This window comes from Nothobranchius furzeri, chromosome 11 (genome assembly GCF_043380555.1).
Source record: "Nothobranchius furzeri strain GRZ-AD chromosome 11, NfurGRZ-RIMD1, whole genome shotgun sequence".
Lineage (NCBI taxonomy): Eukaryota > Metazoa > Chordata > Actinopteri > Cyprinodontiformes > Nothobranchiidae > Nothobranchius > Nothobranchius furzeri.
In genome coordinates this window covers 40,036,380-40,063,632 of record NC_091751.1, presented here as the reverse complement: position 1 = coordinate 40,063,632, position 27,253 = coordinate 40,036,380, and the positions used below count along the sequence as shown (strand labels likewise).

General features: G+C 43.8%; 1 protein-coding gene across 1 annotated transcript; it reads left to right on the top strand.

Moving 5' to 3' along the window:
- The first annotated feature begins 162 nt into the window (after positions 1-162).
- Positions 163-26,964, top strand: LOC107374586 (uncharacterized). Its single transcript, XM_054736696.2, has 2 exons — positions 163-1,164; positions 24,600-26,964. The coding sequence occupies exons 1-2, from the start codon at positions 921-923 to the stop codon at positions 25,904-25,906; spliced, it is 1,551 nt and encodes a 516-aa protein (XP_054592671.1). The 5' UTR covers positions 163-920; the 3' UTR covers positions 25,907-26,964.
- The last annotated feature ends 289 nt before the right edge of the window (positions 26,965-27,253 follow it).

Sequence of the window (27,253 nt, the reverse complement as noted above, 5' to 3'; positions counted from 1 at the left end):
CTACACAAATCGTATTTCACAAACCAGGAATACGGTATATATATATATATATATATATATATATATATATATATATATATATATATATATATATACATACAGACAGACAGACAGACAGACAGACAGACAGATAGATAGATAGATAGATAGATAATGGCCTGTTTATACTTTAAGTTGCTGTAGCTTATTAAATGTATTATCTATGAAAGATTAAATGCTTTGTGGAGTAAAATAACAGGAATTTCTGGGCCAAACCCATCCTATTTCATAGGCACATCTCTGGCGTTTATAACAAATCAAACCTTTTGAAAATCGGTTTAAAACTGAGCAAGTTAGTTTTAATTAAATAGTACATGCACCATTCACCCTAGTGCAAAGAAAGGGGTCAGCTGTATGAGGTAAGATGGCCGCCACGTTCCTGCGTCGCATCCCATTGGCGAACAGCGGGGAGGAGGCGTCTAGTGTTTTTATACATATCTATGCTGCTAATCTCGAACAAGGCCACTTGCTCGGCTGGAAATTGAACCGGAAGTTGTAGACTAGCCTCCCAGCGAAAGTGCTAAGTTTAGCTAGCCTTATGTTCAGGTATATATGTCGATGGTTCAGGCCCACCTTGTGCGCATTTTCTTGTTGTATAAATGAAAAATATTGGACCCCCAATTCAGAGTCTGGTCGTATACATTTTTCACCTATTCGTCTTGGCAATCGCAGTTTTGTCATGTAACCATACAAGTTATGTCGTTGTGCTACAAAAACATCGCGGTAACATTCAGTAAACACTCGACTTTTCCTTCACATCTTGGTAAAATTAATCGACATGAGCTTTTTACCATTTTTACATTTATTACTATTTTGGACTCACTAATCCTCACCGTAGAGGACCGAGGTTTCTGTCTGCCTCTGAATCCAAGGACGTGGATATGCCTGGTAGTTGCTGCTGCGTCAAGGACTGTCACAGTCGTTCACACGACAAGACGGGAGAGAAAGTGGACAACGGAGTCAAATTTTATCGCTTCCCGAAGTGGAGAAAACATCACGGTAAAAGTGTGGAGGAGCTCACAAGGAGACGCCAGATGGCGTGGATAGCTGCAGTGAGAAGGAAAGATCTGACTTTCAACTACATTCCTCCATCAAAGAGGGTGTGTTCTCTTCATTTCTACTCAGGTAATTTCATTTAACACAACTTTTAAAGGCTACACGTGAAGCTAACGTTATAAATGGCATATTACGTTTGTCGACAACCAGAAAGTAAACAATGAGGTGGTGAGTTCGTTCCCCTCATCTAAAAAAATGAAACATCTTCCCTTGGTGTGTGCGTGCGTGTGTGCGTGTTGTACATACTGATGACCATTTTGACCGTTTTCCCTACAAAGTGAGGACATTTTCTTGAGGTAAGATTATTAAACGTGAGGACATTTTCTTGGTCCTCACGTTTTTCAGAATCTTACTAGTAGGGATGGGCGATATGGCCCAAAATTGTTTTCACAATAATTTTAGGTATTTATTATGATAGCGATAAATATATGTGTGTGTGTATGTATGTGTATCTAGGAAGATATATCTTCCTAGATTTGTTGTATGAAATACAGTTGTGGTCAGAAGTTTACATACACTTGTAAAAAATATAATATAATGGCTCTACTGAGTTTCCCGTTATTTCTAAAACTGATTTTTCTCTGATAGAGTGATTGGAACAGATACTTCTTTGTCACAAAAAACATTCATGAAGTTTGGTTCTTTAAGGTCTTTATTATGGGTTAACAGAGAAAAGTGATCACATTTGCTGGGTCACAAATATACATACAGCAACATGAACTAGCAATTTAGGTGACTTAGAAACGTGTCAGTGAACTGAGCTTCATAGCATGGCCTCTTAACTTCTTGTGAGTGATTATGAGTGACTACAGCTGGTGACTTCTCTTAGGCCAGGTAAATAGGGCTCACTGGATACAAACGCCCCCAAACGATACAATGGGAAAGTCAAAGGAGCTCAGCATGGATCTGAAAAAGCGAATTATTGACTTGAACAAGTCAGGAAAGTCACTTGGGGCCATTTCAAAGCAGCTGCAGGTCCCAAGAGCAACAGTGCAAACAATTGTTTGTAAGTATAAGGTGCATGGCACTGTTTCATCACTGCCAAGATCAGGAAGAAAATGCAAGCTATCACCTGCTGCTGAGAGAAAATTGGTCAGGAGGGTAAAGAGTGAACCAAGAATCACCAAAAAGCAGATCTGCCAAGAATTAGAAGCTGCTGGAACACAGGTGTCATTGTCCACAGTCAAACGTGTTTTGCATCTCCATGGACTGAGAGGCTGCCGTGCAAGAAGGAAGCCTTTGCTCCAAAAGCGGCACCTTAAGGCTCGACTGAAGTTTGCTGCTGATCACATGGACAAAGACAAGACCTTCTGGAGGAAAGTTCTGTGGTCAGACGAAACAAAAATCGAGCTTTTTGGCCACAATGCCCAGCAATATGTTTGGAGGAGAAAAGGTGAGGCCTTTAACCCCAAGAACACCATGCCTACAGTCAAGCATGGTGGTGGGAATATTATGCTGTGGGGCTGTTTTGCTGCCAATGGAACTGGTGCTTTACAGAGAGTAAATGGGATAATGAAGAAGGAGGATTACCTTCACATTCTTCAACATAACCTAAAATCATCAGCACGAAGGTTGGGTCTTGGGCGCAGTTGGGTGTTCCAACAGGACACTGACCCCAAACACACATCAAAAGTGGTAAAGGAATGGCTAAATCAGGCTAGAATAAGGGTTTTAGAATGGCCTTCCCAAAGTCCTGACTTAAACCCATTGAAAACATGTGGACAGTGCTGAAGAAACAAGTCCATGTCAGAAAGCCATCAAATTTAACTGAACTTCACCAATTCTGTCAAGAGGAGTGGTCAAAGATTCAACCAGAAGCTTGCCAGAAGCTTGTGGATGGCTACCAAAAGCACCTAATTGAAGTGAAAATGGCTAAGGGACATGTAACCAAATATTAGCACTGCTGTATGTATATTTGTGACCCAGCAAATGTGATCACTTTTCTCTGTTAACCCATAATAAAGACATTAAAGAACCAAACTTCATGAATGTTTTTTGTGACAAAGAAGTATCTGTTCCAATCACTCTATCAGAGAAAAATCAGAGTTTTAGAAATAACGGGACACTCAGTAGAGCCATTATATTATATTTTTTACAAGTGTATGTAAACTTCTGACCACAACTGTATATGCAGGGATTAGAGCTGAAACAACCAATCGATTTAATCGATTATAATCGATTATTAAAATAGTTAACAACTTTTTAGTCATCGATTAGTTGTTTAATAATCATATTTTACTGCTAAAAGTCTATTTTTTACCACAGTCTGACATCGGTTACAATCTGTTAAATTTGCCACCAGTGTGTGGCAGTAATGAGCCACTGATCTACCAGTGGAGCTGTAGAAGAAGAAATGAGCCAATAAGTGCCCTCGGTTTTCATGACGTATCACGTTACTGATGCTCATCTTGCTGTGAGAGATGGCGGATCAAGAAGAAATACGGAAGAAAAATAGAAGCGACAAAACGAGAAATCCCGGACTAAAACCTCACGAGTATGGGAGCACTTCACTCTAGATGCCTTGAAAAGACGGGTGACCTGCAAAATATGCAAAAACCATGGCACGACGGAAGCACGACGTCCCTAAGTGAACATTTGAGACGAAAACATGTGGGGGCTGATGCAGCAGAGGAAAGTCCGGTAAGTAACAGAAAATAAACAAGCTAACGCAGATCAAATTTGGGAGCTGAGTTTGTTATAGTGGATGTTAAACATGTTTTTTTGCCGCGTCAGTCTACGGTGTTCTACTTCTGATTGACTAGATGCAATTGTGAATCTCCTCCGTGTTGTGTATCATGCGCTTGCCAAATTTAGCACGTCTGTTTATAAGAATGTTCTCGTTAAGAGAAAAACGGCACAAACCCATAACTATGTTCCTCATTCAAAAAAGGACAACTCCGCGGAGAAAAATATACAGACGAGCTGTGTCCAGGTGAATATAACGCAGCAGTTGTACGCTTTCAATTTTTAAATACAGGAGCTATTCAGAAAGTCCTTTTTTTACTATTAAAAGGCTGTTTTACTGTCTAACGCTATAAAACGCCTCACAACGCATTTTTATCAAAATAAATGATCACTGTATATTGTTAATTAATTCAAATAATGTAATATTGATTTAGTGTTGTAGTGTGTGTGCTGCTTTATTTTATGTGTACTTATTTCAGTCTATTTGTGTTTCTTATGCAGAAAAAAACAAGCAACGATGGACAACTACATGGGGAACAAGACACTCACCCCAGCAATGCATACCACTTACAAACTCTATTCTAGATTCTACATTATTTTTTATGGAATTTACCTCTTATATTTTGATGCCAAAAAATTATTCTGGACTGATATTTTGCACTGTTTAGCTCATTTGACACCGCTGACTGTGTTCATGTGCAATAAAATAGATTGCAGTCAACTGCACAATTCTATGTTTTTCTTTTTCTTAACTGAAATGTATTCATCACTTGTATAGGTTAAATAGCTAAACAATAACAAACCGATTAATCGATTAATCGAAAAAAAATAATAGACAGATTAATCGATTATGAAAATAATCGTTAGTTGCAGCCCTAACAGGGATGATTACACAATGGTTCAGATAATGACAAGTTTAAAATGTATACAGCTTCTGTATTTATTTGTACTTTTACTGTGCATAAACAGTAGCAAAAATAGTACAAAAAGCAAAAGAAAACCATTTCTCCAGTGCCTTCAGTTGTTTCAAAATTACAACGGAGTGCCACCGTAAGTGAATTAGGGCTGCATGATATTAGGAAAACCTGCGATATTTGATAACAGTGCTTAATATTGCAATATCGATATTACTTGTGATAAATGAACAAATACTAAAGTATGCAGTGTTGATGTCGTCTGCTCTGGGTTCAAAGCAAACAAAAACTAATGCATGAATTCCATTACAACATAACATTTTTATTGCAAAAATATGCAGCTGCACGTGCTACTGTATTAGTAGCAAAACAACAAACTGCATGCATGCAGTTTCTCAGTAACTTTAAAACATCACCACCACCATAAAACTTTTTCTGATGCTCCAAATACAGAAAACATCCCTTACCAGGGTTTTTGAATAAATAAAAAAACTCAGAAAATAAGTTTAAATGTTAAATAATAGTTAACATCACTTAAATGCCACAGCAAATTCTCTCATTGCTACTGAACATTTTCTCCACTTATGTGGTTATGATATAAGGCTGTTGCTGCAATTGGGAAGTGATCTGTGCTGGGCCAAACTAGGAGAATATTAAGATTTTTTGAGGGAAAGAGAAAAACAATTTACCTTTCAGAAGAGGAACTGGCAAAATCTACATGGAAAATATGTGAAAACGTTTGTTTTTAACCCCAAATTGAACAAGTTTACCTAGATCTTAAAAAGCAGCTCAGAGGATGAAACTGCAACTATGATTCTGATAACAAGCTAACAAATTGAACTAGCCCCTCTTAAGATAACCGGCTAGCAGAGCTTCTGACTGACAGTTTATGTGCAGCAGCAAACCAACTATCCTGATTAACAAGGTTATAAAAGCTCATAAATGAAAAATCACTTTGATGTGTGGGGGAACTTTTCCAGGCCCTCTTTAGCAGGGTGGGACTGGGAGGAGAGTGCTGTAGCCTTTTAGCTGGAAGCTAACCGGAGCCTGGGGCTTATGGAGCTAGGATTGGGACAATATTCAGCGTAACTTGTACCAAGTTTTGTAACTTCAAACATGTTTCATCACATGTAGCTTCGTAACTTGTAACTTTGGATTCGTAACTTGTAACTTTAGTTTTCTAACTTGTAATTCTCAATTCGTACTTGTATTTGTTGTTTTGTAACAGAAACATTGTGTTTTGTACATGTATTTTTTATTTTGTAAAATCAAACTTTTATTTTGTACATTTACTACTCATTTTGTAACGTCAAACATTCATTCAGAAACATGAAACTTTCGTTTTGTAACTAGCAGACTTCCAAATTGAAAAAATCAAGGTACAAGTTTGAAATCAAAACTCTCAAAACACACATTTCATTCTACAGGTACGCACCTCAAATCTACAGTGTTACAGATCTTTTTGTCTCGATTCTAGTGTCAGTGGGAGGAACTTGGGTGGAACCAATGAGAGCATGAGTCTTAGCTACCAATCACGTTTCTCGAATTCCTGTCCAATCATTGGGAGAGGAGGGCAGGGTTCTGTCAGAGCTGTAGAAAGAGAGAGTTAGGACACGCTTTGAACTCGCCGACTCGCGGTCACGTGGTTCAAGGAGCTCTCAGTTCCAAACATCCCACAGCGCCGTAAGTCAGTTTGAACGGCGTGTGGTGGGACAAATCACAAAAATTTAATATAATCACATTTCCCCTGGTGATTTGTGGTAATTATTGAATAATATTATATATTATTTATATATAATATAAATATAATATATATATTATGTCCTAACTCCTTCGTAAAGTAGCCTATTTATATTTTTCCGAGCATTTGTAGGAAGACAGACACCCGTGACTGTTCTACATTACAGGAACACGACAGTCCTAACACACTGTAGAACACATTTAGACCACATACATTACTATAATATACTATAGCAATAAATTTGATGTAGTAATGCAACACACTGCTCCAATATAAGCATATTTAATAATTTTAAGTCCTACAAGAAGCCCTAAGCTCGAGTTGTAATATCCATTTTGAAGTGTTTATTAGGGCTGGGGGTAAACGATTATTTTTAAAACGATTATTCTGACGATTATTTTATCGAATAGTCGACTATTCTAATGACTATTTAGAAAATTAATCTAATGATTATTTTTCTATTGCACAATTAACAAAAACCAGAAAATCTCAAATAAATTCCTCAAAAAAATTGATAAATTCTTACTGTAAGAGAATAAACACTACAGGCCTTCCATTTTGTATAACACTGCTTTTATTGTGTTGCGGTTGGTTATGTTCTGGTGACGTGTAGAACTTGGGAGTGCAGGCTGCTGCCTGAGAGGTGGTAGAAGATGGAGTGTCTCCATGCTGCTTTGTTTTGGTCACTTATGTGCGTGAGGCGAGTGGTCTTACGGGTTAAACCAAACTCAAGGTGATATTTTAAACTAAACCGAAAACCCACAACACTCTAAATGTAATAAAAAGGGAGATCTACACCACAAAAAAGATTAACTCTAAACCAAAACGTAACAGCTTATCCCAACGCAAGAAGCTGTTAGCGAAGATGCTAACAGTAGCTTTACCAACATTAAGTTCAAGTTACCAAGTTTAAATAAACCAAAAACACCCAGCAGCAAACAGACCAGCACGGAGGAGAGACTGCTACCACCAAAACAGCTCTCCTCATGTCTGAAAGAAGCTCCTTAATGAAGGGAGAAACGCTCCCGGTGATTTTCTACATCTGCGATAGACACGAAGCAGCGCGTCTGACCCCGGAAGTTGTTGTCCGTTGCCGGGAGACGAAGGGGCAAAACAGGAAAATAATCTAGTAGTGGACGGACGTTGTTCCGGGTCTTCGGTATTTGGCGGAGATGTTAGTGAAGGCGGAGAAGAGGGCGAACTACAGGAAAAACAGGCAGATTCCTCCTCTATTTACAAACTCCTGGGGATGCAACATGTGGGCGCGGTGCGTCGACTTCCGGATCTGACGTCGACAAATTTTTAGAATCGAGCCGTCGACTTCGTCGAGGCTTCGCTACAGCCCTAGTGTTTATTGAAAGCTAGAATTCTGCTCTAGCTTACCTTGAAGAAAATATGTATCTGTTTATGCTTTGAATGATGATCTATTATGTTCAGTAGAATACATTTTACAATCATTACTTTATATTTTTATGTGAAGACAGTACATGCATCTATAACCCCGTTTATCTGACTTCTATAGCAACTAATTAAAAAGAAATTTTCAATAAAACTGTATGATTCATCACAGTAGATAAAAAAGTGCTAACTGTGAAAAAATGAATACCAAACTTGTACAACATGTATAATAGCATTTTAATAAAGCTTTTTTACCAACATTATGTTAAGTCATTACATATGCACAAATAAGCTGAATCATTAATTATGAGCAATGTACTCAAGACCTAATGAAACTCTCTTGAATAATTTTATTTTGATTACTATTAAAATAAAATGTGTCTGTGGGTTAAAATTTGAAATGACTAATTTTAGGGTTGGATAAAATTTTGAAATGTAATTTTACATCTCTATATTTTTGGTTTAGTTCAATATTTCTATATGTACAAAAATAGTATTTTAATAATCCCTTTCTAGGTTGAATATCTTACATGGTTGGCTGCCTTGCATACAGCAATCGGTCTGAGGGAGGAATCAGAATTATGGCTTCCCCAAAGACGCAGAGACAAGAAGAAAATGGTTGGCTCAAGTCAGCAGGAGCAACCTCACCATGACCAGAGATCACAATAACAAAAAGCTGTGTGCAGTGAGTTTAACGTGCACTCTCAAATGTTTTCTATCGAGGCTCTACATGTTCTGCTCTCAACTGCACAAGGCTGCAATTAAACTGTTAAATGTGGCAGGAAATAAACTAATACACCACTCTACAGGCACATTTTGACGAGGGACAGTTTACTAAGCTTAGGCAAGGCAAGGTGAGACTCAGGGCTGATGCTGTGTTTGTTCCTCGCCCTGAACCAAGGAGGAGGAAGGACCCCGCAGTGAGAAGTACAGCAGAACCACTGCATGTTGATCCACTGACCAGTGACCACACATGTTGTACTCAAGTAAACTGTGGTACAAATATTTTGAAATATTAGACATTTGTATTTATTTTGTTTAAAAATTATTCTTTATTCTAACAGTGCCATTATAATTTCAGAGAATGAGGAAAGCAGCAGCAGCAGTGAGGCAAATGAGATGAGGGAAAGTGAGAGGGGACATGAGATGGTATCAGGAGAGAGGGACATCCCAGGAAGCCATGAGGAGCCGGCATCAGGGCCAGGAGGAGAAAGGAACAGGCTATGCAACCAGGAAACCCAGCTGGAAAACCTAAGGGAGGAAATAGAAAGTCAAAAAGGCATGACAAACACAAGAGGCATTAAATGGAGTAAACAGACAATCAAAAAGGCCGTACAGCTCTGTTTTTCAGTGGGTTCAACAGGCTACAGGTTTCTTCAGGACATGAGTATCCCTCTGCCTGATGTTAGAACCCTGCAAAGACAAATGCAGCCCATTAACTGGAACCAGGTGTGTTAGGAGAGGTGTGTGACATGCTCAGTTTGAAGGTAAAAAATCTGACAGAGATGGAAAGTGGCAATGGCAATCACTCCAGGCGTGCATCACTCCATCACAGACCAAACTGGGATTTGCCACCACCGTTGTTTCTGGTCAGCTCTCCGCTCAGCCACTATGAAAACATGAAGATGGACACACAACACAGTTTAACCTTTAATGGTTACATACGATTTTTGTTTTAGTAACTCTTTGACATTTATTTATTGATAATTGTGTTATTGTTAATTCTTATTTCTTGTCATTCCTTAATAACAAAATTGCAAATGCTAATATTATAAAGCAAGTGGAAATGAGCAGTTTTATGGAAAATTACTAATTTTTAAAAGTTATTGTTCGACTCCTGTTCTTGAAATATCATAATTTTATTCTTATTACTTGAGTCTACAAAACAGAACAACATATCCTCTTACGATCGTAATCCTGTTTGTCTCATGCTTCAGCAGTTTGCTGTAGTCAGTGTTATTAACTGAAAAATATTAAATAATTACTTGTCTTCACAATCACATTTTCTTTATTATTGGTCTCTCCATTTGTGCTTCCATTTCTGATGCATGTTCGTGTTGATACAGCAACCAGCAACGTATTGTACAAAAATCCCAAATAAAACTAATAATGTAAAAAGTTTATAACCTATTTCAAACTGTGGGGAATATTATTAAAATGTAGAATCAAACAAGCTGAAAGAAACCCGTCTACAGCTCGTCCTCCTGCTCACAATCAACAAGCTGCACACAGTTAGCTCATTAAAGGTTATTTAGCTAAAACTGGCAACATAAAATATCATCGTTGGCTTATTTTGGTACGAAGCGGTTAGCTAACGCTTCACAATGCAACAAAATGATGACATTTCATCAACTTACCGGAGAGAATCCTTCCGAAACACCAAAAATGAACTGCAGTCAATGCAGCAGCGGGGGCTGTTTGGAAATATTCGAAGCTACATGAACCACGTGACTTCCGCATTCCGTGTCGTAACTCTCTCTACAGCTCTGACAGAACCCTGCCCTCCTCTCCCAATGATTGGACAGGAATTCGAGAAACGTGATTGGTAGCTAAGACTCGTGCTCTCATTGGTTCCACCCAAGTTCCTCCCACTGACGCTAGAATCGAGACAAAAAGATCTGTAACACTGTAGATTTGAGGTTTGTACCTGTAGAATGAAATGTGTGTTTTGAGAGTTTTGATTTCGAACTTGTACCTTGATTTTTTCAATTTGGAAGTCTGCTAGTTACAAAACGAAAGTTTCATGTTTCTGAATGAATGTTTGATGTTACAAAATGAGTAGTAAATGTACAAAATAAAAGTTTGATTTTACAAAATAAAAAATACATGTACAAAATGAAAATTTCCTGTTACAAAACAAGAAATACAAGTACGAATTGAGAATTACAAGTTAGAAAACTAAAGTTACAAGTTATGAATCCAAAGTTATATGTGATGAAACATGTTCAAAGTTACAAAACTTGGTACAAGTTGCACTGAATATTGTCCCAATCCTAGCTCCATAGGAGCTAACGACATGGAGGTGGGTTGATTCACCGGCACGTGTCGGGGTCAGCCCGGTAAAAATGATTAACGACACCGAGCGGACTCACGTTCACGTTTGAAAGCAGCGCTGATTCCAGAAACCTCAGCACAAAGTGCGCTCATTGCTCTGAGCCAGCATGACGAACAAGGGAACGGCGCAGCTAAGTTTGCTTCGGGTGTTGCTTTCCATCCTAAGGGTCTACGTAGGGGTCGGGCGTATTATGTGAACGGACCCATCTGATTGGCCGCATATCAGATGGGCTACATTTGATTGGTCAAATAGTACTTCAGCGCAAAAAACAGAGCTGGTTTACAAAAAGCTGATGTATGACACGGATGAAAATGTTGAACCAAACATTTATCGCCGTTTTTGACGTTCTTTGCGATGGGCCTATCGCACGTCCCGTTGTCCCGATAACGATAATTTTTCTATATATTGTGCAGCCCTGCATCATATCCTTGTTAATGTTACCTGATAAAATATAAGCTTTAGTGTGAAACAATGTTAATGACATACTGTTAGAATGCAAATATAATACTTAGGTAGCTAAGTTGTCAACACCTTTTCCCATGGAACAATACATAAAGATAGTGCAAACACTGTATTGAAAAGTAAATATCCCAGCTGTCTTCAGACAGTTTACAAAATAATGCAAAATAAGACAATAAATATTAAATCAATAAATAAAAAAATAACTGTGTATTAAACTGTAAACACTGATACACTCTTGTAAAATGTAGAAATGAGGCTGACACAAACATGTCTGAAGTGCAACTTGTATAATACACATACTAGTGTGATTTGGTAGCTTTTAAGAGAGAACAGGGCTCACACCTTAAGATTTCTGGTCAAGAAGACCAGCATATTCACAGTAACTGGGTTCAGAAGAGACCTTTGGCATGTCACTTCATTTCCAGCAGCGATGAACACCCTCTCTGAGGGTGTACTAGTGGCAGGGATGCACAAGTACTTTTTGGCTAAACAACGATGTTAGGGAAGTTCACCTCATGTACCTTCCACCACGCAAGGGGACTGCTTTCACCATCTGCAAGTGGCCCATGCAGGTAGCTGTTTAATTCAGCCTCAGTTTTCTCTGCTTCAGAAAGTGTGTTCTGCTCTGCAGCTGGTTTCTTGAAAAAACCTCCAAGACTCTTCTTCTGTCTTTTACATGCATTCTCAGCTTCTTTTGATGATTCAGGTGACATTACCTGGGTGGCAGGGCCAGCTTCACTTGACATGACAGAAGGGGATTCCACCTCTCTGACCACTCTGGCTTTGATGACCAGGATCTCTTCTTGGCTCATATACTGAGTGTGGAAGCGTGGCTCAACAATCGTTGCCATGTTGATCAGTTCCTGAACTTCTTGGTCACCATACTTGGTGTTCATGTAGTCCAATATTGATCTTTTTATTGTCTTTGTGAGATCTGTGTCTTCTTCTTTCACTTTCAGCAGCTCACTGTTGAACAGGTGAAGGGTAGGCTTCAAGCATGACACCGTGACAAAGTTTTCAGAAGGAGGGGCATCTGTAAGTTCAAGAAGAGGCCCAAGGGCTTTGCTGACAGAATCTAAAATGTCAATATCCTGCCAAGTAGGCACCAGATGCCTGGTTGGCCTGTCAGCGGCCAGGATTTGCGAAATGGCTTTTTCTTGCTTAAGGATTCGCTGGATCATCTTTTGCCTTCATCCCCATCGTGTTGGCGATTCAGTCACAAGTTTGTGTGGTGGAAGGCCAAGTTCTTCTTGAGCATTTTTGAGAGCTCGCTGCTTTTTCCAGCTGTGCGAAAAAACACTCATGATCTTCTTACAGACTCCCACAACTTTGTTAATCCTGGTGTCCCTCATGCTTCTCTCTATAAAACAACAAAGAAACAAACAAAACAAAAGAAAGATTAAGAAAAAAGTTAAGGTTAGTTTAAATTAAAATAGATGTAACAAAAAAATGTTTAAAAATTGCATTTAATATTCACTCTTAATGCATATAATTTGAAGTTTATATGTGCATTTAATATTAAAGGTTAATTTATTTAAGCCTTCACACCAGTAGTCGATTTGGATTCAACATTCAGCTGAGACACGGTTCTTGAAATAGTAAATGTGGTTATCAATTTAAAAAAACTCTCAAAGTTTGCAAAAAATGTTAACTGTTGCATTTGACTATTGAATAGATTTACTCTGATAATCATAGCATTATACATGAGAAAGGTCAAATGGCATAGTTTGGCAGTGGCACTTCCATTTTAGAGACTTGGCCTGAACTTTATACATAAAAACTTTAGGTTACTGTCGTAACCCCGGTTCTCTGAGTAACATGAGTGAGATGTCTCACTATGGGATACGCCCCTCCGCGGATTCCTCAGAAGCACTTATCTCAATACGCCAATCCTGATTGGCCAGTGACCGTGACGTACGCGTCCCCCTGCTACTACAAGTAGCAAGCGTCCCCACGCACGCACTATTCAAGATAAACACCTCTTCTCGCTTCGCCCAGCAAGAAGGGTTGTCTGGTGAGACATCTCACTCATGTTACTCAGAGAACCGGGGTTACGACAGTAACCTAAAGTTCTCTTTCCTAACATTCATTTCGATGTCTCACTATGGGATATGGAGACTCCCGTATTGCCAGACAGCTTATCCAGCGATCACCAACCTACAGGGATATGTCTTGGCCCGCCAAAGACCCCACACTCAGAATCGTGTGAGTCATTGCAGGGACCGAAACATCAAGCTTATAGAAGCGTGCAAATGCAAGTGGAGAAGCCCAACTTGCTGCAGCACAAATCTCCTGGATTGACAGCCCCCGAAAAAGGGCCCAAGAAGCAGACAGGCCCCTAGTAGAATGGGCCCTGAGCCCAACAGGTGCCTGAATGCCCTGACAGGAGTAAGCCATAGAAATAGCCTCCACAATCCAGTGGGAAAGCCGCTGCTTTGTGACGGGTTTCCCCTTACGAGGCCCACCCCATGACACAAAAAGCTGGCCCCCCCTGCGAAGGTTCTCCGTCCGATTCACATACTCCTTGAGCGCGCGAATCGGACACAGCTTGTGCCACCGCTCCTCCTCAGGAGAGGAGAAGGGTGGTGGTTAGAAAGCTGTGAGGATAATAGGAGAAAAGGAGCCCACTACCTTAGGCACAAAGGCAGGGTTGGGCTTCAAGGACACCTTCATGTCACCTGGTGCAAACTGGGTGCAGGATGGGTGCACAGAGAGAGCCTGTAAGTCACTAACTCGCTTTGCAGATACCAAAGCCAGGAGTAGCACCACCTTAAGAGACAGGATCTTAAGGTCCAGGCCGTCCATAGGTTCAAATGGAGGCCCGGAGAGGGCCGACAGCACCAAGGACAGATCCCATGAGGGCACCAGGGGTCGGGACACAGGGAGAAGCCTGCGCGCGCCCCTCATGAAGCTACACACCAGGGGGTGTTGACCTGCCAATTTCCTCCCAAAACCCAAGTGTCGGGCGGAAATGGCTGCTAGGTACACTTTAATGGTGGAGAAAGCCTTCTTCCCATCCAACAAGTCTTGCAGGAAAGACAGAATGACGTTCACCGGGCATTGGAAGGGTGAGACCTCCCTGCCCTGACACCAGGCTTCAAACACCCTCCATTTACAGTCATATAGGGACCTAGTGGAGGGGGCCCTAGCATTCTGAATGGTTCGAATGACTGCCTGGGGCAGCTCTGCTGACACTAGCCCACACCCCTCAGGGGCCAGGCCCACAGGGCCAGCCGTTCTGGATGAGGGTGGAAGATCGAGCCTCCCGCTTGGGACACCAGGTCCCTGCGAAGCGGCAGTTTCCAAGGTTGGCCCTCCAGGAGCTGGAAAATGTCCGCCACCCAATGCATGGCTGGCCAGTATGGGGCCACCAGAATGAGAGTGTGGCGCTGGGTTTGTACCCTCAGCAAGGTGGGTGGTATCAGGGCCACTGGGGGAAAAGCGTAAAGCAGTCCCCTTGGCCAGTCGTGCGCCAGCGCGTCCACGCCGAGTGGAGCGTCTCGGTCGCGCAGGGAGAGGAACAGAGGACACTGAGCAATCTCCTTTGAGGCAAAAAGATCCACTACGGCTGTGCCGAACCGGATCCAAATCTGTTCCAACACTGCTGGATGCAGGCTCCAATCCCCGTACAGGGGTGTCCCTCTGGACAACAGATCCGCCCCCCGATTCAGAACACCCGGGACGTGGGTGGCTCTGATTGAGAGGAGATGCCTGCTGCACCATAGGATCAGTCTGCGTGCCAGCGTGTGTAACCGCACGGAGCGCAGCCCCCCCTGGCGGTTTATATAAGCCACAGTTGTGGTGTTGTCTGTTCTCACTAGGACATGATGGCCGGAGAGAAAAGGCAGGAAGCGCCTCAGGGCCAGAAAGACCGCGAGGAGTTCCAGATAATTTATGTGTCCCCCAGAGCTCTCTGCTCCACACACCCCTGACAGAGCGACCCTCCAGGAGCCCCCCCCCCCCCCCAACCTGACAGGCTTGCATCTGTCGTGATCACTTTCCTCACGAGAACCAACCCCAAAGGCACCCCCTGTGCCAAGAGGGAGGGGTGACGCCAACAGCGGAGCGCTGCGACGCACGCTGCAGAGACCGTCACCCTGCGCGCTCTGTGGCGCACTGGAGAGAGACCCAGAGAAGCCACCCAGCGTTGAAAATCTCTCATGTGTAGACGGCCGAGTGGTACCACTGAAATAGCCGACGCCATGAGACCCAAAAGCCTGAGGCATAACGCAAACCGCACCGAACTGTGTAGGCGGAAGCGCGCCAGGCAGAGCGAGAGCGCGTTCACGCGCGGTGTCGAGAGACGGGCCGTGAACGCCCCTGAGTCCAGATTCAGACCTAGAAAGGTTATTTTCTGGGAGGGGATTAAAGCGCTTTTCTGCCAGTTTATTCTGAAACCCAGACCACACAAGTGAGGGATCACAACCAGTGTGTTTGACGCTGCCTCCTCTCTGGACCGTGCCAGCAGGAGCCAGTCGTCTAAATACGTGGCCAGCCGAATGCCCCTCCCTCTCAGAGGGGCGATCGCCGCCTCCGTACACCTGACAAACACCCTCGGGCTCAGCGAGAGGCCGAATGGGAGCACGGTGTATTCGTAACACACTCCCTGAAAGGCAAACCTCAGAAATTTCCTGTGTGGAGGGTACACGGGAATATGAAAGTATGCGTCCCTCAGGTCGATTGAGGTGAACCAGTCGTTCTGGTGAATCAGTCGCAAAAGGGATGAGAGCGTGAGCATTTTGAATCTGTACTTTCTGAGGCATCGGTTCAGGGCCCTCAGATCCAGGATCGGGCGAATCCCGGTCCCTCCCCGTTTCGGGACCAGGAAGTACCTGGAGTAGAAACCGCTCTGAGACCGATCGGGAGGCACAATGCATATCGCTCCCTTCTCCAGCAGGGAGGAGATTTCTCCCTGAAGGATGTGAGCTGACGTCCCCTGGGCGTGGGAGAACACTACGCCGGAGAATCGAGGAGGAACAGAAGCGAATTGGAGCCTGTAACCTCTCGAAATAGTTCTCAGCACCCAACGTGAAGCAGAAACCGCTGTCCATTCCTCCAGGTGAGTGGAGAGCGGTGACACAGCCGTGACACACGGAGCAGCAGCTCCCTCCAGAGGTTGTGGGGCAGCGGTGCTCGTGGCAACCACTGCGCATGCGCGGGGGCTTTGTGCTTTGACGGCCCAGGCGTACGGGGATGACCCTTGGCTGGCGGGTAAGTCCGCCAGGGGCCGCCCACGCCTGAAACTGCTCATGGGCAACATTTTTATTGATTTTTGCTGCGCCCTTGACATTTTGTCTGGATGCGGCAGCGAACTTTTTAATGCTCTTTGAGCGTGACATGTTTGTGAAAAACAATGTGAGTGCTTGTGACGTGTGTTTTGAGCCGGCACAGCCGGCTGCACGTCCTGGCCCCACCCTGGACCGCTCGGGGACTCTGCCGGAGGGGTTCCGTGAGGGGGGGAGAAGGCACCATGGCAACATCGAACAGGAGGAGCTGGCGAACGGGGAACTGCCAGCTGCAGCGTCCGGAGGGAAAGAACTCCGTCAGGCTGCCCTCTTCTTCTTCCTCACCTGCTGACCGCCGGGTCGGGTGGGTTGTCCCGGCGGCGGAGCGGCTTGGTTGCCGGATCTCTGAGGCCAAATTGGTCGAGGCGCTGAGCCCGAAGGAGCTGGTTGGACAGCTTGAGGCTTCGGGCGCTTTGGGATCCGGAACTGAGGCTGGGCTCGGACAGCCGCCTGAGGAAGGTTCGGCCGAGCCTGTAGCGCCGGTGAGGGCTTACGGGGAAGGCAGAGATGAAGGGCTTCATCCTCTTTCTTTTTGGCCTCACACCGTTGCTGCATTGATGCCAGGGCAGAGCCAAAAATGCCTTCAGGCATGATTGGCATGTCCAAAATGTCCTCCTTCTCTCTATCAGAGAGGTTGGAGAGGTTCAGCCATCGTGCACGTTCTTGAAGCACCGTCATGCCCATAGCTTTTCCCGTGGCCTGGACCGCACAGCGCTGCACACGCAGGCAGATGTCGGTCAGTACGGTGATTTCCTCCCACACCTCCGGGTCCGGCTTCGTATTCATGTCCTCACAGAGCTCGGCTTGGTACGCCGAGAGCATGGAGGAGACATTCAAAGCTTGGACGGAGATGGCGGCAGCCTTGTACGCCCTCTCGTTCAGCGCCGACTGGAAGCGGTCCGCCTTCGCGGGGAGAGCGGTAGGCCCGGAGGAAGTTGCCGAGAGCCGTGGGTGCAGGTGGGCTGCAACCAGCGGTTCCATCGGCGGCATGCGAAGCATGCCAGCCTTCTCCATCCCCTCGAAGTACAGCGAGGAGGCTCCTTGGACAGGAGACCTGGAGCTGAAAGGGTGTTTGTCCCAGGAGGACCTCACTTCTTGGAGAAGCTCCGGGAAGGCGGGAAGGAGGGGCTTTGCCGCTCTTGTGGCCTGAGGCAGCTTCTTTCCATCGTAGCGGGATCTGACAAGCCTCAGTGACCATGGTGGGCCAAGGGATGTTGAGCCTGTTCGCAGCGCGTCGGCAGACTGACTGCATGTCCAGGTGGGCGGCCGGAGAAGCCGCTCCATCCCTGGGAGAGGACGGAAAGCTAGGCATGGAGGCCTGAGCGATGGGGAGAAAAACGTTGTCATCCTCGTCCTCCTCTGAAATGAGGAGTTCCGAGGTGCCCTCGTCGTCTCCGTAGTCCAACTCCAACACGTCCTCAACGGGGTGGCTCGGACCGGCCGGTTCGAGCTGTGAGCCCCAGCTGAGTTCGGCACACGGTTCCGGCTCCGGGAGGACATGTTCGCTGGCGTCCCCAGGCGGTGGCCCAGGGGCTGGCAGGCAAGGGTCCTTCCCCGACAGGCTAGCTTGGCGCGCTAGCCGCCGGCGAAGGCTCTTCAGGCTGAAGCAAGCACAGCTCTCACATGACCCGGGGACTTCCAATGCCAGCTGGGCGTGTTCCAGCCCGAGGCAGCTCGAGCAGACCTTGTGCGGGTCTGTGCTTGAGATTTTGTTCCCACAGGTACAGAGGCGAGCTCCTGCGCCGTCGACTCCTCTGGTGGGAGGAGCGGCTTCCATGTAGGCTAACTGGTGTGTTAGCAGTGAACGAACAGATGCACTGGAGTGTGAAGCTGCTCGTTATGCCCCGAGCCTATGGTGAAGGCCAGGACAGAAGGACAGTAAGTTAACGTTCGGCGACGGAGAGAATATTTGAAGGCTCCGTCTGTGAACAGTTGAGCTAACTTACCTCAGAGATAAGCGACCACCGAAGCAAGAAGAGGTGATTGAATAGTGCGTGCGTGGGGACGCTTGCTACTTGTAGTAGCAGGGGGACGCGTACGTCACGGTCACTGGCCAATCAGGATTGGCGTATTGAGATAAGTGCTTCTGAGGAATCCGCGGAGGGGCGTATCCCATAGTGAGACATCGAAACGAATGTTAGGAAAGAGAACCTGATATTGTCTCCGAAATTGTTGATCCTCCGTTTGTTAGAATTGAAATTTGTAAGTCAAGATGAGCAAGCCTCCTAAAAAGAAGCTCAGGGAAATAGCATTATATTTCCATTAGCTCATGTCTACTATAAACATTAGCTAAAAGAAATAATTACTGTTCAAAACACTGCCTATCGCCTTGTCACATTACTAATCCAGAATACAATTCATAAACACAGTTAATATTAAGCTCATGTTTGCTCAGTGTGCATGCATTAAATATAGAATAAACTTACCGATAGCAATGTGTTGACAATAGGGATGCACCAATACGATACTGGTATCGGTATCGGCACCGATACCAATATCAGTATCGGTAAAAGTTAACCGATGCCAGGAACCGATACCAATGCAGTTGCTTGAAAATGGCTTCACTGTAACTTGTCATTTCTGTTCACCTAATTTTTTTAGTTTTGTGATGATTTCCATTCATATATTTTACTTTTTGTCCACCTGACAGCCTTTTCCTGTTGAAAGCAGAGAAGAAAATAAAATCTGTATTCCAAATCATTGCATTTTTTTGTGTGGTAGAAGTATCAGTATTGGTAATCGGTATCGGCGAGTACTCAGATCCAAGAATCGGTATCGTATCGGTTTGGAAAAAAGTGGTATTGTTTCATCCCTAGTTGACAATGGCCAAAGCAGGAAAGTCTTGTCCACTTGTTTAGAGAGACTGCTTTTACTATATTGGCCCCACTGTCTGTTGTTAGGCACACTTGGTTCTCATCATTTAAATCCCATTCTTGAAGAAACTGCTTCAAGCCACTCGCAATGTTTTCCCCAGGGCGATCCTCTGGAAAGAAACTTGTCTGGAGAAAACGACTATTCAAACTCCAGTCACTTGCAATGAAGTGGACCGTAAGGCTGATGTACGGCTCAGTCGCTCTGCTACTCCACATATCTGCAGTTGAAGCATAACAATCCACTGTAGACAGCAATGTTTTTATCTTACCGCGGCACTCTTCATATAACGCTGGCAGGGCTGTTTTGGAAAAGTATTTCCGCGAAGGCATGTTGTATCTTGGGTCCAGTTTATGAATCATTCACTTGAATCTTTCTTTTTCCACCATTTGGAACGGCAACATATCTTTCGTTAACAAAACGTCACTGCGTCCGTCAGTTCGTTCCATCATGTACTTTTCTTATCGTAAGGGATGGCATTAGCAAAAGTGCTGGTAATTTTCATCTGCATGGGGGTTGTCTTACTCCGCCTTAGTCCACTCGTAGTTGATGCCTCCTTTGCCTCACATATCTTGAGACTTTCCTCATACTCTGGTTCAGTGTTGGGCAAGTTACTTCAAAACTGTAATGCATTATTTATTACTTGTTACCCTCATTTTAAAGTAATTCATTACATTACAATATTACTGATTTTAAAATGTAAGGCATTACACTACTTTTGCATTACTTTAAGTTACTTTCACCAAAACAACTTCAGTATGAATCTGGTCATGTGACGCTCAGTGAGCTCATGACATATATGTGGAAGGTGATGTGGTGTCTGAGCTAGGATTGCTGTTAAAAACAGTCAGATATAATAACAGTTCTTTATTAAATAAATGCAACAACAATCAGTACTCTCAGCACGCTGCCATCTTATATTAACTGAGCAGGGAGTGAGGTGGTGGGGGCTCCAAGCCTATATTTGCCTTGGTCCCCAAATGCCTTGATACGGCCCTGGATGTAGCACTGACTTCTGGGGTGATCTGATTCTATCACATGTATAAATATTAAATGCTTATATATTATTGCTTTTCACTGGTAAAAATGTGTATTTGGGATAAATCTACCTATTTTTTTCTTTTCAAGCACTTTGTTTTGTTTTCTTGATTTTATTTTAATAATTTCCTGCCCTTTCTCTCTCTAACCTTCCTGCATGCTGCATCTTTTCTCAGTCTTCCAGAAAAAGCTGTTTCCTAGACTTCTTTCTTTCGATCAGCCAAAGGAATCTTCACATGCGCGGCGCTCCAGCAGTAATGAGTTGAAATCACCGGGGCACTGATTATGAACTCAGCTGAGGCAAAGCACGTCAGAAAAGCACAAAATACCAGAGAATATGCGCTGATATGAACGATCGCAGGTGAATTATTTTGTTTTAGTGGAGCGATTTTGTGAATGTTACAGCGGCCGCGTGCGGGACGCAGCTGAGCCGTTATCGCGGCGTCCTCTCTGCCCGCAAAGCTGAGTCCATAAATGACTTAATATATGCAGATACTGGATCTTTCTTCGGGTTTCCCGCAATTTGAATTTTTAAGGAACACATCTTGATTCTGGGTTTAAAATGCATTGTAATTACCGCGTTACTGACAATTGTACCGAGTAAATATTACCATTTTCTTTCCCTGTAATGCCTTACATTACCACATTACAGCAAAAAGCAATGCATTACAGTAATTAATTACTTTTGTACCGCATTACTCCCAACACTCTGGTTTGTGTTTGAGGTGGTGGAAGAAGTTGGATGTGTTTCCATCCTTCGTAGCCACAGTTTTTCTGCAAACTTTGCATAACACCGTAGTCTGCTCCTCATCTGCATTTAGGTAACCAAAAGAGTTCCAAATTGCTGAGGTAGCTCCTCGCTTTTTAACAAGCTCCTTCTCAGCGTCACCTCCGCCTTCCGCCATGCTTGTTTTCACTCTGCTCGTGAACCAGGCGCGCACAAAACTTCGTCATCAATGGGACCTATCATTATTATCGCGAGAAGTCAAAATTTTATTGTGAGGAGAATTTTCAACGGTATATCACAAACAATAAGATATCACCCATCCTTACTTACTAGTTGGTTTTAGAGGTATGGTGTGAATTAAGGTTTAGTTAAGGTTATGGTTAGGAATCAGTAAAAAGGGTGGCGAACATTCTACAGTTTATTGAGGAGGTCAAAGGGTGGATGGCTGCAAAATTTTTGAGCATAAATGAGAGCAAAATGGAATTAATCTACTTTAAACCAAATGGGGCATCAACCATCTCCCCTTCTCCTTTGGACCTGTTTCACCTGTTCCTATGACGGTCACCACTGACTTAGGTGTGAAGGTTGATGCAGAGCTGAAGTTCGATAAGCAGATCAACTGTGTGGTGAAGTCCTGCTTCTTCCAACTAAGGAAGCTGGCCTGAGTCAAGTCGGTTCTGGTGAGAAGTGATCTGGAAAGACTCATTCATGCGTTCATCACCTCAAGGCTTGACTTCTGTAATATGTCTAGGTGAGTCAGGGTTGTATCAATAGACGTTAGTTAGTCCAAAATGCTGCGGCTCATTTGCTAACGGGCACTTGCAGGCATGAGCATGTAATCCCTGGTGTTGCCTTCTCTGCACTGGTTTCCAGTTGCTTTTAGAGTTTGTTTTAAATATTGGTGTTGGCGTACAAATCGTTGAATGGACTGGCTCCTTCCTATCTATCGGACATGCTCGTGGCGTATGAGCCAACTCGTCGGTTGAGGTCGGCTGACCAGCAGCAGTTGGTGGTTCCAAGAACAAGTCTGAAGCTGGGAGGAGACCCTTTTCTGCTGCTGCACCTGGACTTTGGAACCTGCTTCCAGGCAATATTATGGGCCATTCCCATCTGTACCGGGTCGGCCCGGGTCGGCCCGGGCCGGGTAGCGTAGGTTGTTTACATATCTGGGTGGCCTGGTATTTTTCCGGGCCAACCAAGGCTCATTCTCAGCCCTCTTCTCGAGAGGGTCTGCTTCAGGCCGACCAGGGCCAACACACTCACTGCTGACAGCAAATTCACACCTTCCATTAGAGCAAGCCTCTGATTGGTGGGTAGAATCAGCCCACATGGGCTTAAGACAAGGATGTGTGGAATCAACCGGGCCAGGCTGGGGCCGACTGGGGCTACCCGGCCCGGGCCGACCCGGTACAGATGGGAATGGCCCATTAGACAAGCATCTTCTCTGGTCATTTTTAAGTTGCTCCCATCGACATATAAATATTGGACAATGGGTTTCCATAGGCTCCAATAACACATTTTTGAAGATAAATGGGAGGTGGCCACCACCGCCATTTTGACCGTGTCACAGGTTCCGTCAAGCCCAGACAATTCCACAAAAGGGAAGAGGGGTGGAGCTGAGGGTGGGGCTGTAAGGCTAGATCAACTGAAGACACCCTGTCGAACTGGCTACAAGCTAACCTGAAGCTAACCCAAAGCTAACGCGGCGGTGGGGGCTAAGCTAATGGAGGTAGCAACCTAGCTACAACCGGAGTTAACTGTGTACAACACCAGAGCTTCTGAGTCAGAGATATGCCGGGCTGACCACTGGGTAAAACCGGGTGGAACACAGAGGTCTCCCGAGAGCTCCACAAGCCGGCAGCCGCACAGCAGACAAGTGCCGCTGCGATCTGAGATGCGCAGAGCTGCCGCTGGGGAGAACCGGGTGGAAAGGTTTCCATCCCAGAGCTCCCCAAGCCAGCAGCCCGCACAGCAGACAGAAGCCGCGATCAGACAGAGATGCGTTGAGCTGCGGGGAGGGGAGAACGGGTGGAAAACATCGGTCTCCCGAGAGCTCCACAAGCCGATAGTCGGAACCCAGCTCCACCAACATGTTATATTTCAACCCATTTTCTAAAGTGCAGCATTATGTTAAATGCACTGGGTTTTACCCTATTACATTTAAATGTCATGGTTAAACAGTACATGTTAAAATCTAAGCTCAGCTCGGCAGTGACCTAAAATACATAAATATAATTTTACTTACCGAAAAAAATGAAGTGGAGACTCCTTGGACGCTCTATTAGTGCAATTAATGCCACAGCAAGTCATTTTGTCCAACAATTGCACAAAAAATATCCAAAACAGAATACACAAACACAGAGACTCAAAATGCCGGAGCAGTTTCCAAGCCAGGCCGAGGCTCTGAGTACTGAGGCCTTTCCACGGAGCTAGCTCTGCGGTCACGTGGGTCTGATGCTCATTAATTATACAGAATTTTAGGCTTTTAATACACTTAAACAGAAGAGTGAGAAAAAAATTCACCCCCCTCAGAGTTGTCATGAGTGTAAACTAGATAATTTAAACAAAAAACATGTTTTGGTACCAGGCTGTAAACATGTTTATTTCTGCTGTGAAATTGGTATTTTTAACTTGGGAGTCAATGAGCATTTGCTCGCTTCTGACACCAGCCCCCAGCGGATGAGGGTGGAACTGCTATTTTTGGTACTTCCAGGATTGCTTCAATTTTAGAGCCGCATTGTGGGGGCTTGGTCGCTCCTCAAGACTCATTATTATTCAGTGGCTTTTAACACTGACTGATTATTCTTATCCACTCCTGTTTTGAAGCAGTGTTGCGTTTAATTTCTTTTACAATGTTTTGTATGTTAATTATGTCTGTATGTTTTTATCTGTGTGTGAAGCACTCTGGTTGACAGTGTTGTGTATAAAGTGCTATACGAATAAAGGTGGATTGGATAGATCAGTACTGGCTAAGGTTAGACACATCAGACATGGTGCAATCACAAAAATGAATGGAAGTCAATGGGGGGTCCTCACTATGATAGAAAGACAGGTGTGTGTGTGTGTGTGTGTGTGTGTGTGTGTGTGTGTGTGTGTGTGTGTGTGTGTGTGTGTGTGTGTGTGAGAGAGAGAGTGAAAGAGAGAGAATTTCTGTTGAAATCGATGTAGAATAATAAATATTAGTACATTACTATTGATGTTGGTCATTGTCTGGATCTGCTGCGCAGTTTTCACACTTCATCCTACCACAATATTGTTTTTACTTTTCCAGCATGAACGAGAGCTCTAATGTTTCTTCTTTTGTGTGTCACCATCTTAACGTTTACAGGAAAACCAGCTGAGGAAACTCTGGAGACACATCCTGACTGGGTACCCTCTTTGCACTTGGGCCACAATGAAGTGAAAGCAAACAACATTGAGAGATTTCTTCGTCAAGAAAGGCGACAAGACGTGAAAGTACCCACTACAACGCAGAATGTGGGAACGTGGGCTCCTCTTGTGGCAAAGTGCAAAACAAAAGACGAACAGGAGGGGGTACCTCACACAGTCGAGGTGGTGCTAAGTGATGATGAAGAACAGATGAACCAAGAGGATATTGGTCTTCTGCGAACTATCGATGATGAAAGTACAGAGGATGTAATGTCTGACCAACGTAGGCATGATGAAATCAGGAATCTGCTGGAGGAACACAAACATCTGGAAAATGAATTTGCTGAGCTCAAACTGGCAGAACAATACCTGAAGGATGATGAGAAAGTGAAATACTACACGGGGCTTCCGAATTTCTCCACCTTTCAGGTTTTGCTGCACAATGTTATGCCTTTTCTTCCTTTCCTGCCTCATGGAGAAGCAAAGCTGAGTCATTTTCAGATGGTCCTTCTCACCTTCATGCGTCTGAAGTTGGGCTTACCGATGGAGCACATCAGCGGTCTGTTTGGTCTGCAGCCTGCTACTGCTAATGCTGCGTTTGAGGACACCATTAGTGTTTTGTATGCATGCCTGGCTTCACTAGTGAGCTGGCCGGACAGAGAGAGGTTGGGGAGCAGCATGCCTCAACAGTTTATGGAGACATTTGAAGGAGTCTTTACTGTTATTGTTGAATGCTTTGATGTTTCTATAGAAACACCTTCAGATGTCGAGGCAACACTTAGGCTGAAATATCTTATCGGCATCTCTCCACAAGGAGTTATATCTTTCGTTTCCAGCGGGCTGACTGGGTGCATGAGTGATAGGGAAATCGCCCAGAGCTGTGGTTTACTCGACTATCTTCTCGTGGGTGATATCGTGTTGGCAGGTCGAGGGTTTGATGTGGAGAAAAGTGTGGGAATGATGTGCGCCGAAGTAAAAATGCTGACCAATGGTCGCCATCACCTGTTGCCAAAGACCGCAGAGGAAACTAAACGGGTTTCACATCTCAAACCCCAAATCCAGAAAGTCATCGGTGTTGTGTGCAACACGTACAAAATATTATCCTCAGACATTCCCGTCAGGATGATCGAGTCCTGCGAGGGTGAGAGCGTGACGTTTCTAGACAAAGTTGTAACGGTTTGTTGTGCTGTCACAAACATGTGTCTAAAGATGGGTTCAGTACCTGCAGGAGGCGAGTTCCTGAGTAGTCTCAGTACTCATGGATGAGTTTATGATCTAATGACCCTCACTTTCAGAGTCAGAAGACTCCAAAGCATAACATTCATTCATTCAGACACTGGTGATGATGATCTAAAACGTAGCCACAGCTGCCCTGGGGCACACTGACGGAGGCGAGGCTGACGAGAACAGGCGCCACCCGTCCCAACCACCACCAGCAGGCAAGGTGGGTGAGGAGTCTTGCCCAAGAACACAGCGGCAGCATTCTCTGGTCGGAGCCGGGATCGATCCTACAACCTGATTACCGGACAACCTGAGCTACTGAGTTACTGACTCATATTAAACTCTGCAACCATGGTCACTCGTAAATTAATGTTTTATTATTTACACTGTAAAAAAATCTGTGGAAAACCAGAAAATGTTCTGATAATTTTCTGTCTGGGTTCAGTTTTTCCTAATGCTGATTTCAGTAATAAAATATAAAACTACAGGTGAAATATCTGTGAAAGGTCAAAGCTAAATTCTCATGTCATCCATATTTGTAGTCTTATGTGTTTATTATTAATGTGTAAATCATATAAAGATGTTAGGAATTTATAAAAATTCTCCTTGAAAATACCTCAAAATCCTAAATTTAGTGCAAAAAATGGAAACCTTGTCTAACATGAGGGCAAAAGCATTAGCAGCAGTAACCAGAATAAATCAGTAAAGGTTTAAAACGGTATTTTTTTTAATGTTTAGGTTTCTGTTTAGTGTTTAAGATTTAAAAAAAGATTTTTGAGTTGTTTACTTAAATACTTCTGAGGGTTTCTGCTGAGATTATTTGGAATTTGACTGATTTTTACCAACACAACCCCTTAAGACAAGTCAGTAAATCAGCAACATTCATTTGCATCAGATGACACTAAAATGGAATAACCCCACATTTCAATCTTTTAGACATACAGCTGATTTTTTTGGAGGTGAAGTAGAAATCTGCTCATTTTGAACTTTTGCTTTTTGGTCTAAATGTTCTGGCTGATGGCCGTTTATATCGTTTTGTTGTTAAAGAAAGATGATAATTGTATAAATGTCTCATTTATCCTATTAAATTGTTGCTTCTCTCATTACTTTGTGATTTTTTATAGGACACATACATTCAAATGCCAGCTGTTTAAACATTTAAACTTTTGAGTTTTTAATCAACGTTTAAAGGCTGAAGTTTTCTGCTGTTTCGAATTTTTTGTACATTCTCCACCTATATTCTGAGCTTTATTACACTTGTTGGTGATTTTTGCTTCTAAATCTTTAAATACATTCAGCTCATTTTGACAGTTTAGCTTAGTTTCAGCTTGACTTTAGCTATTCAGCAGCTTCAGCCATCAGTTTCCAAATTTAGCATATGCTGCTAATTTC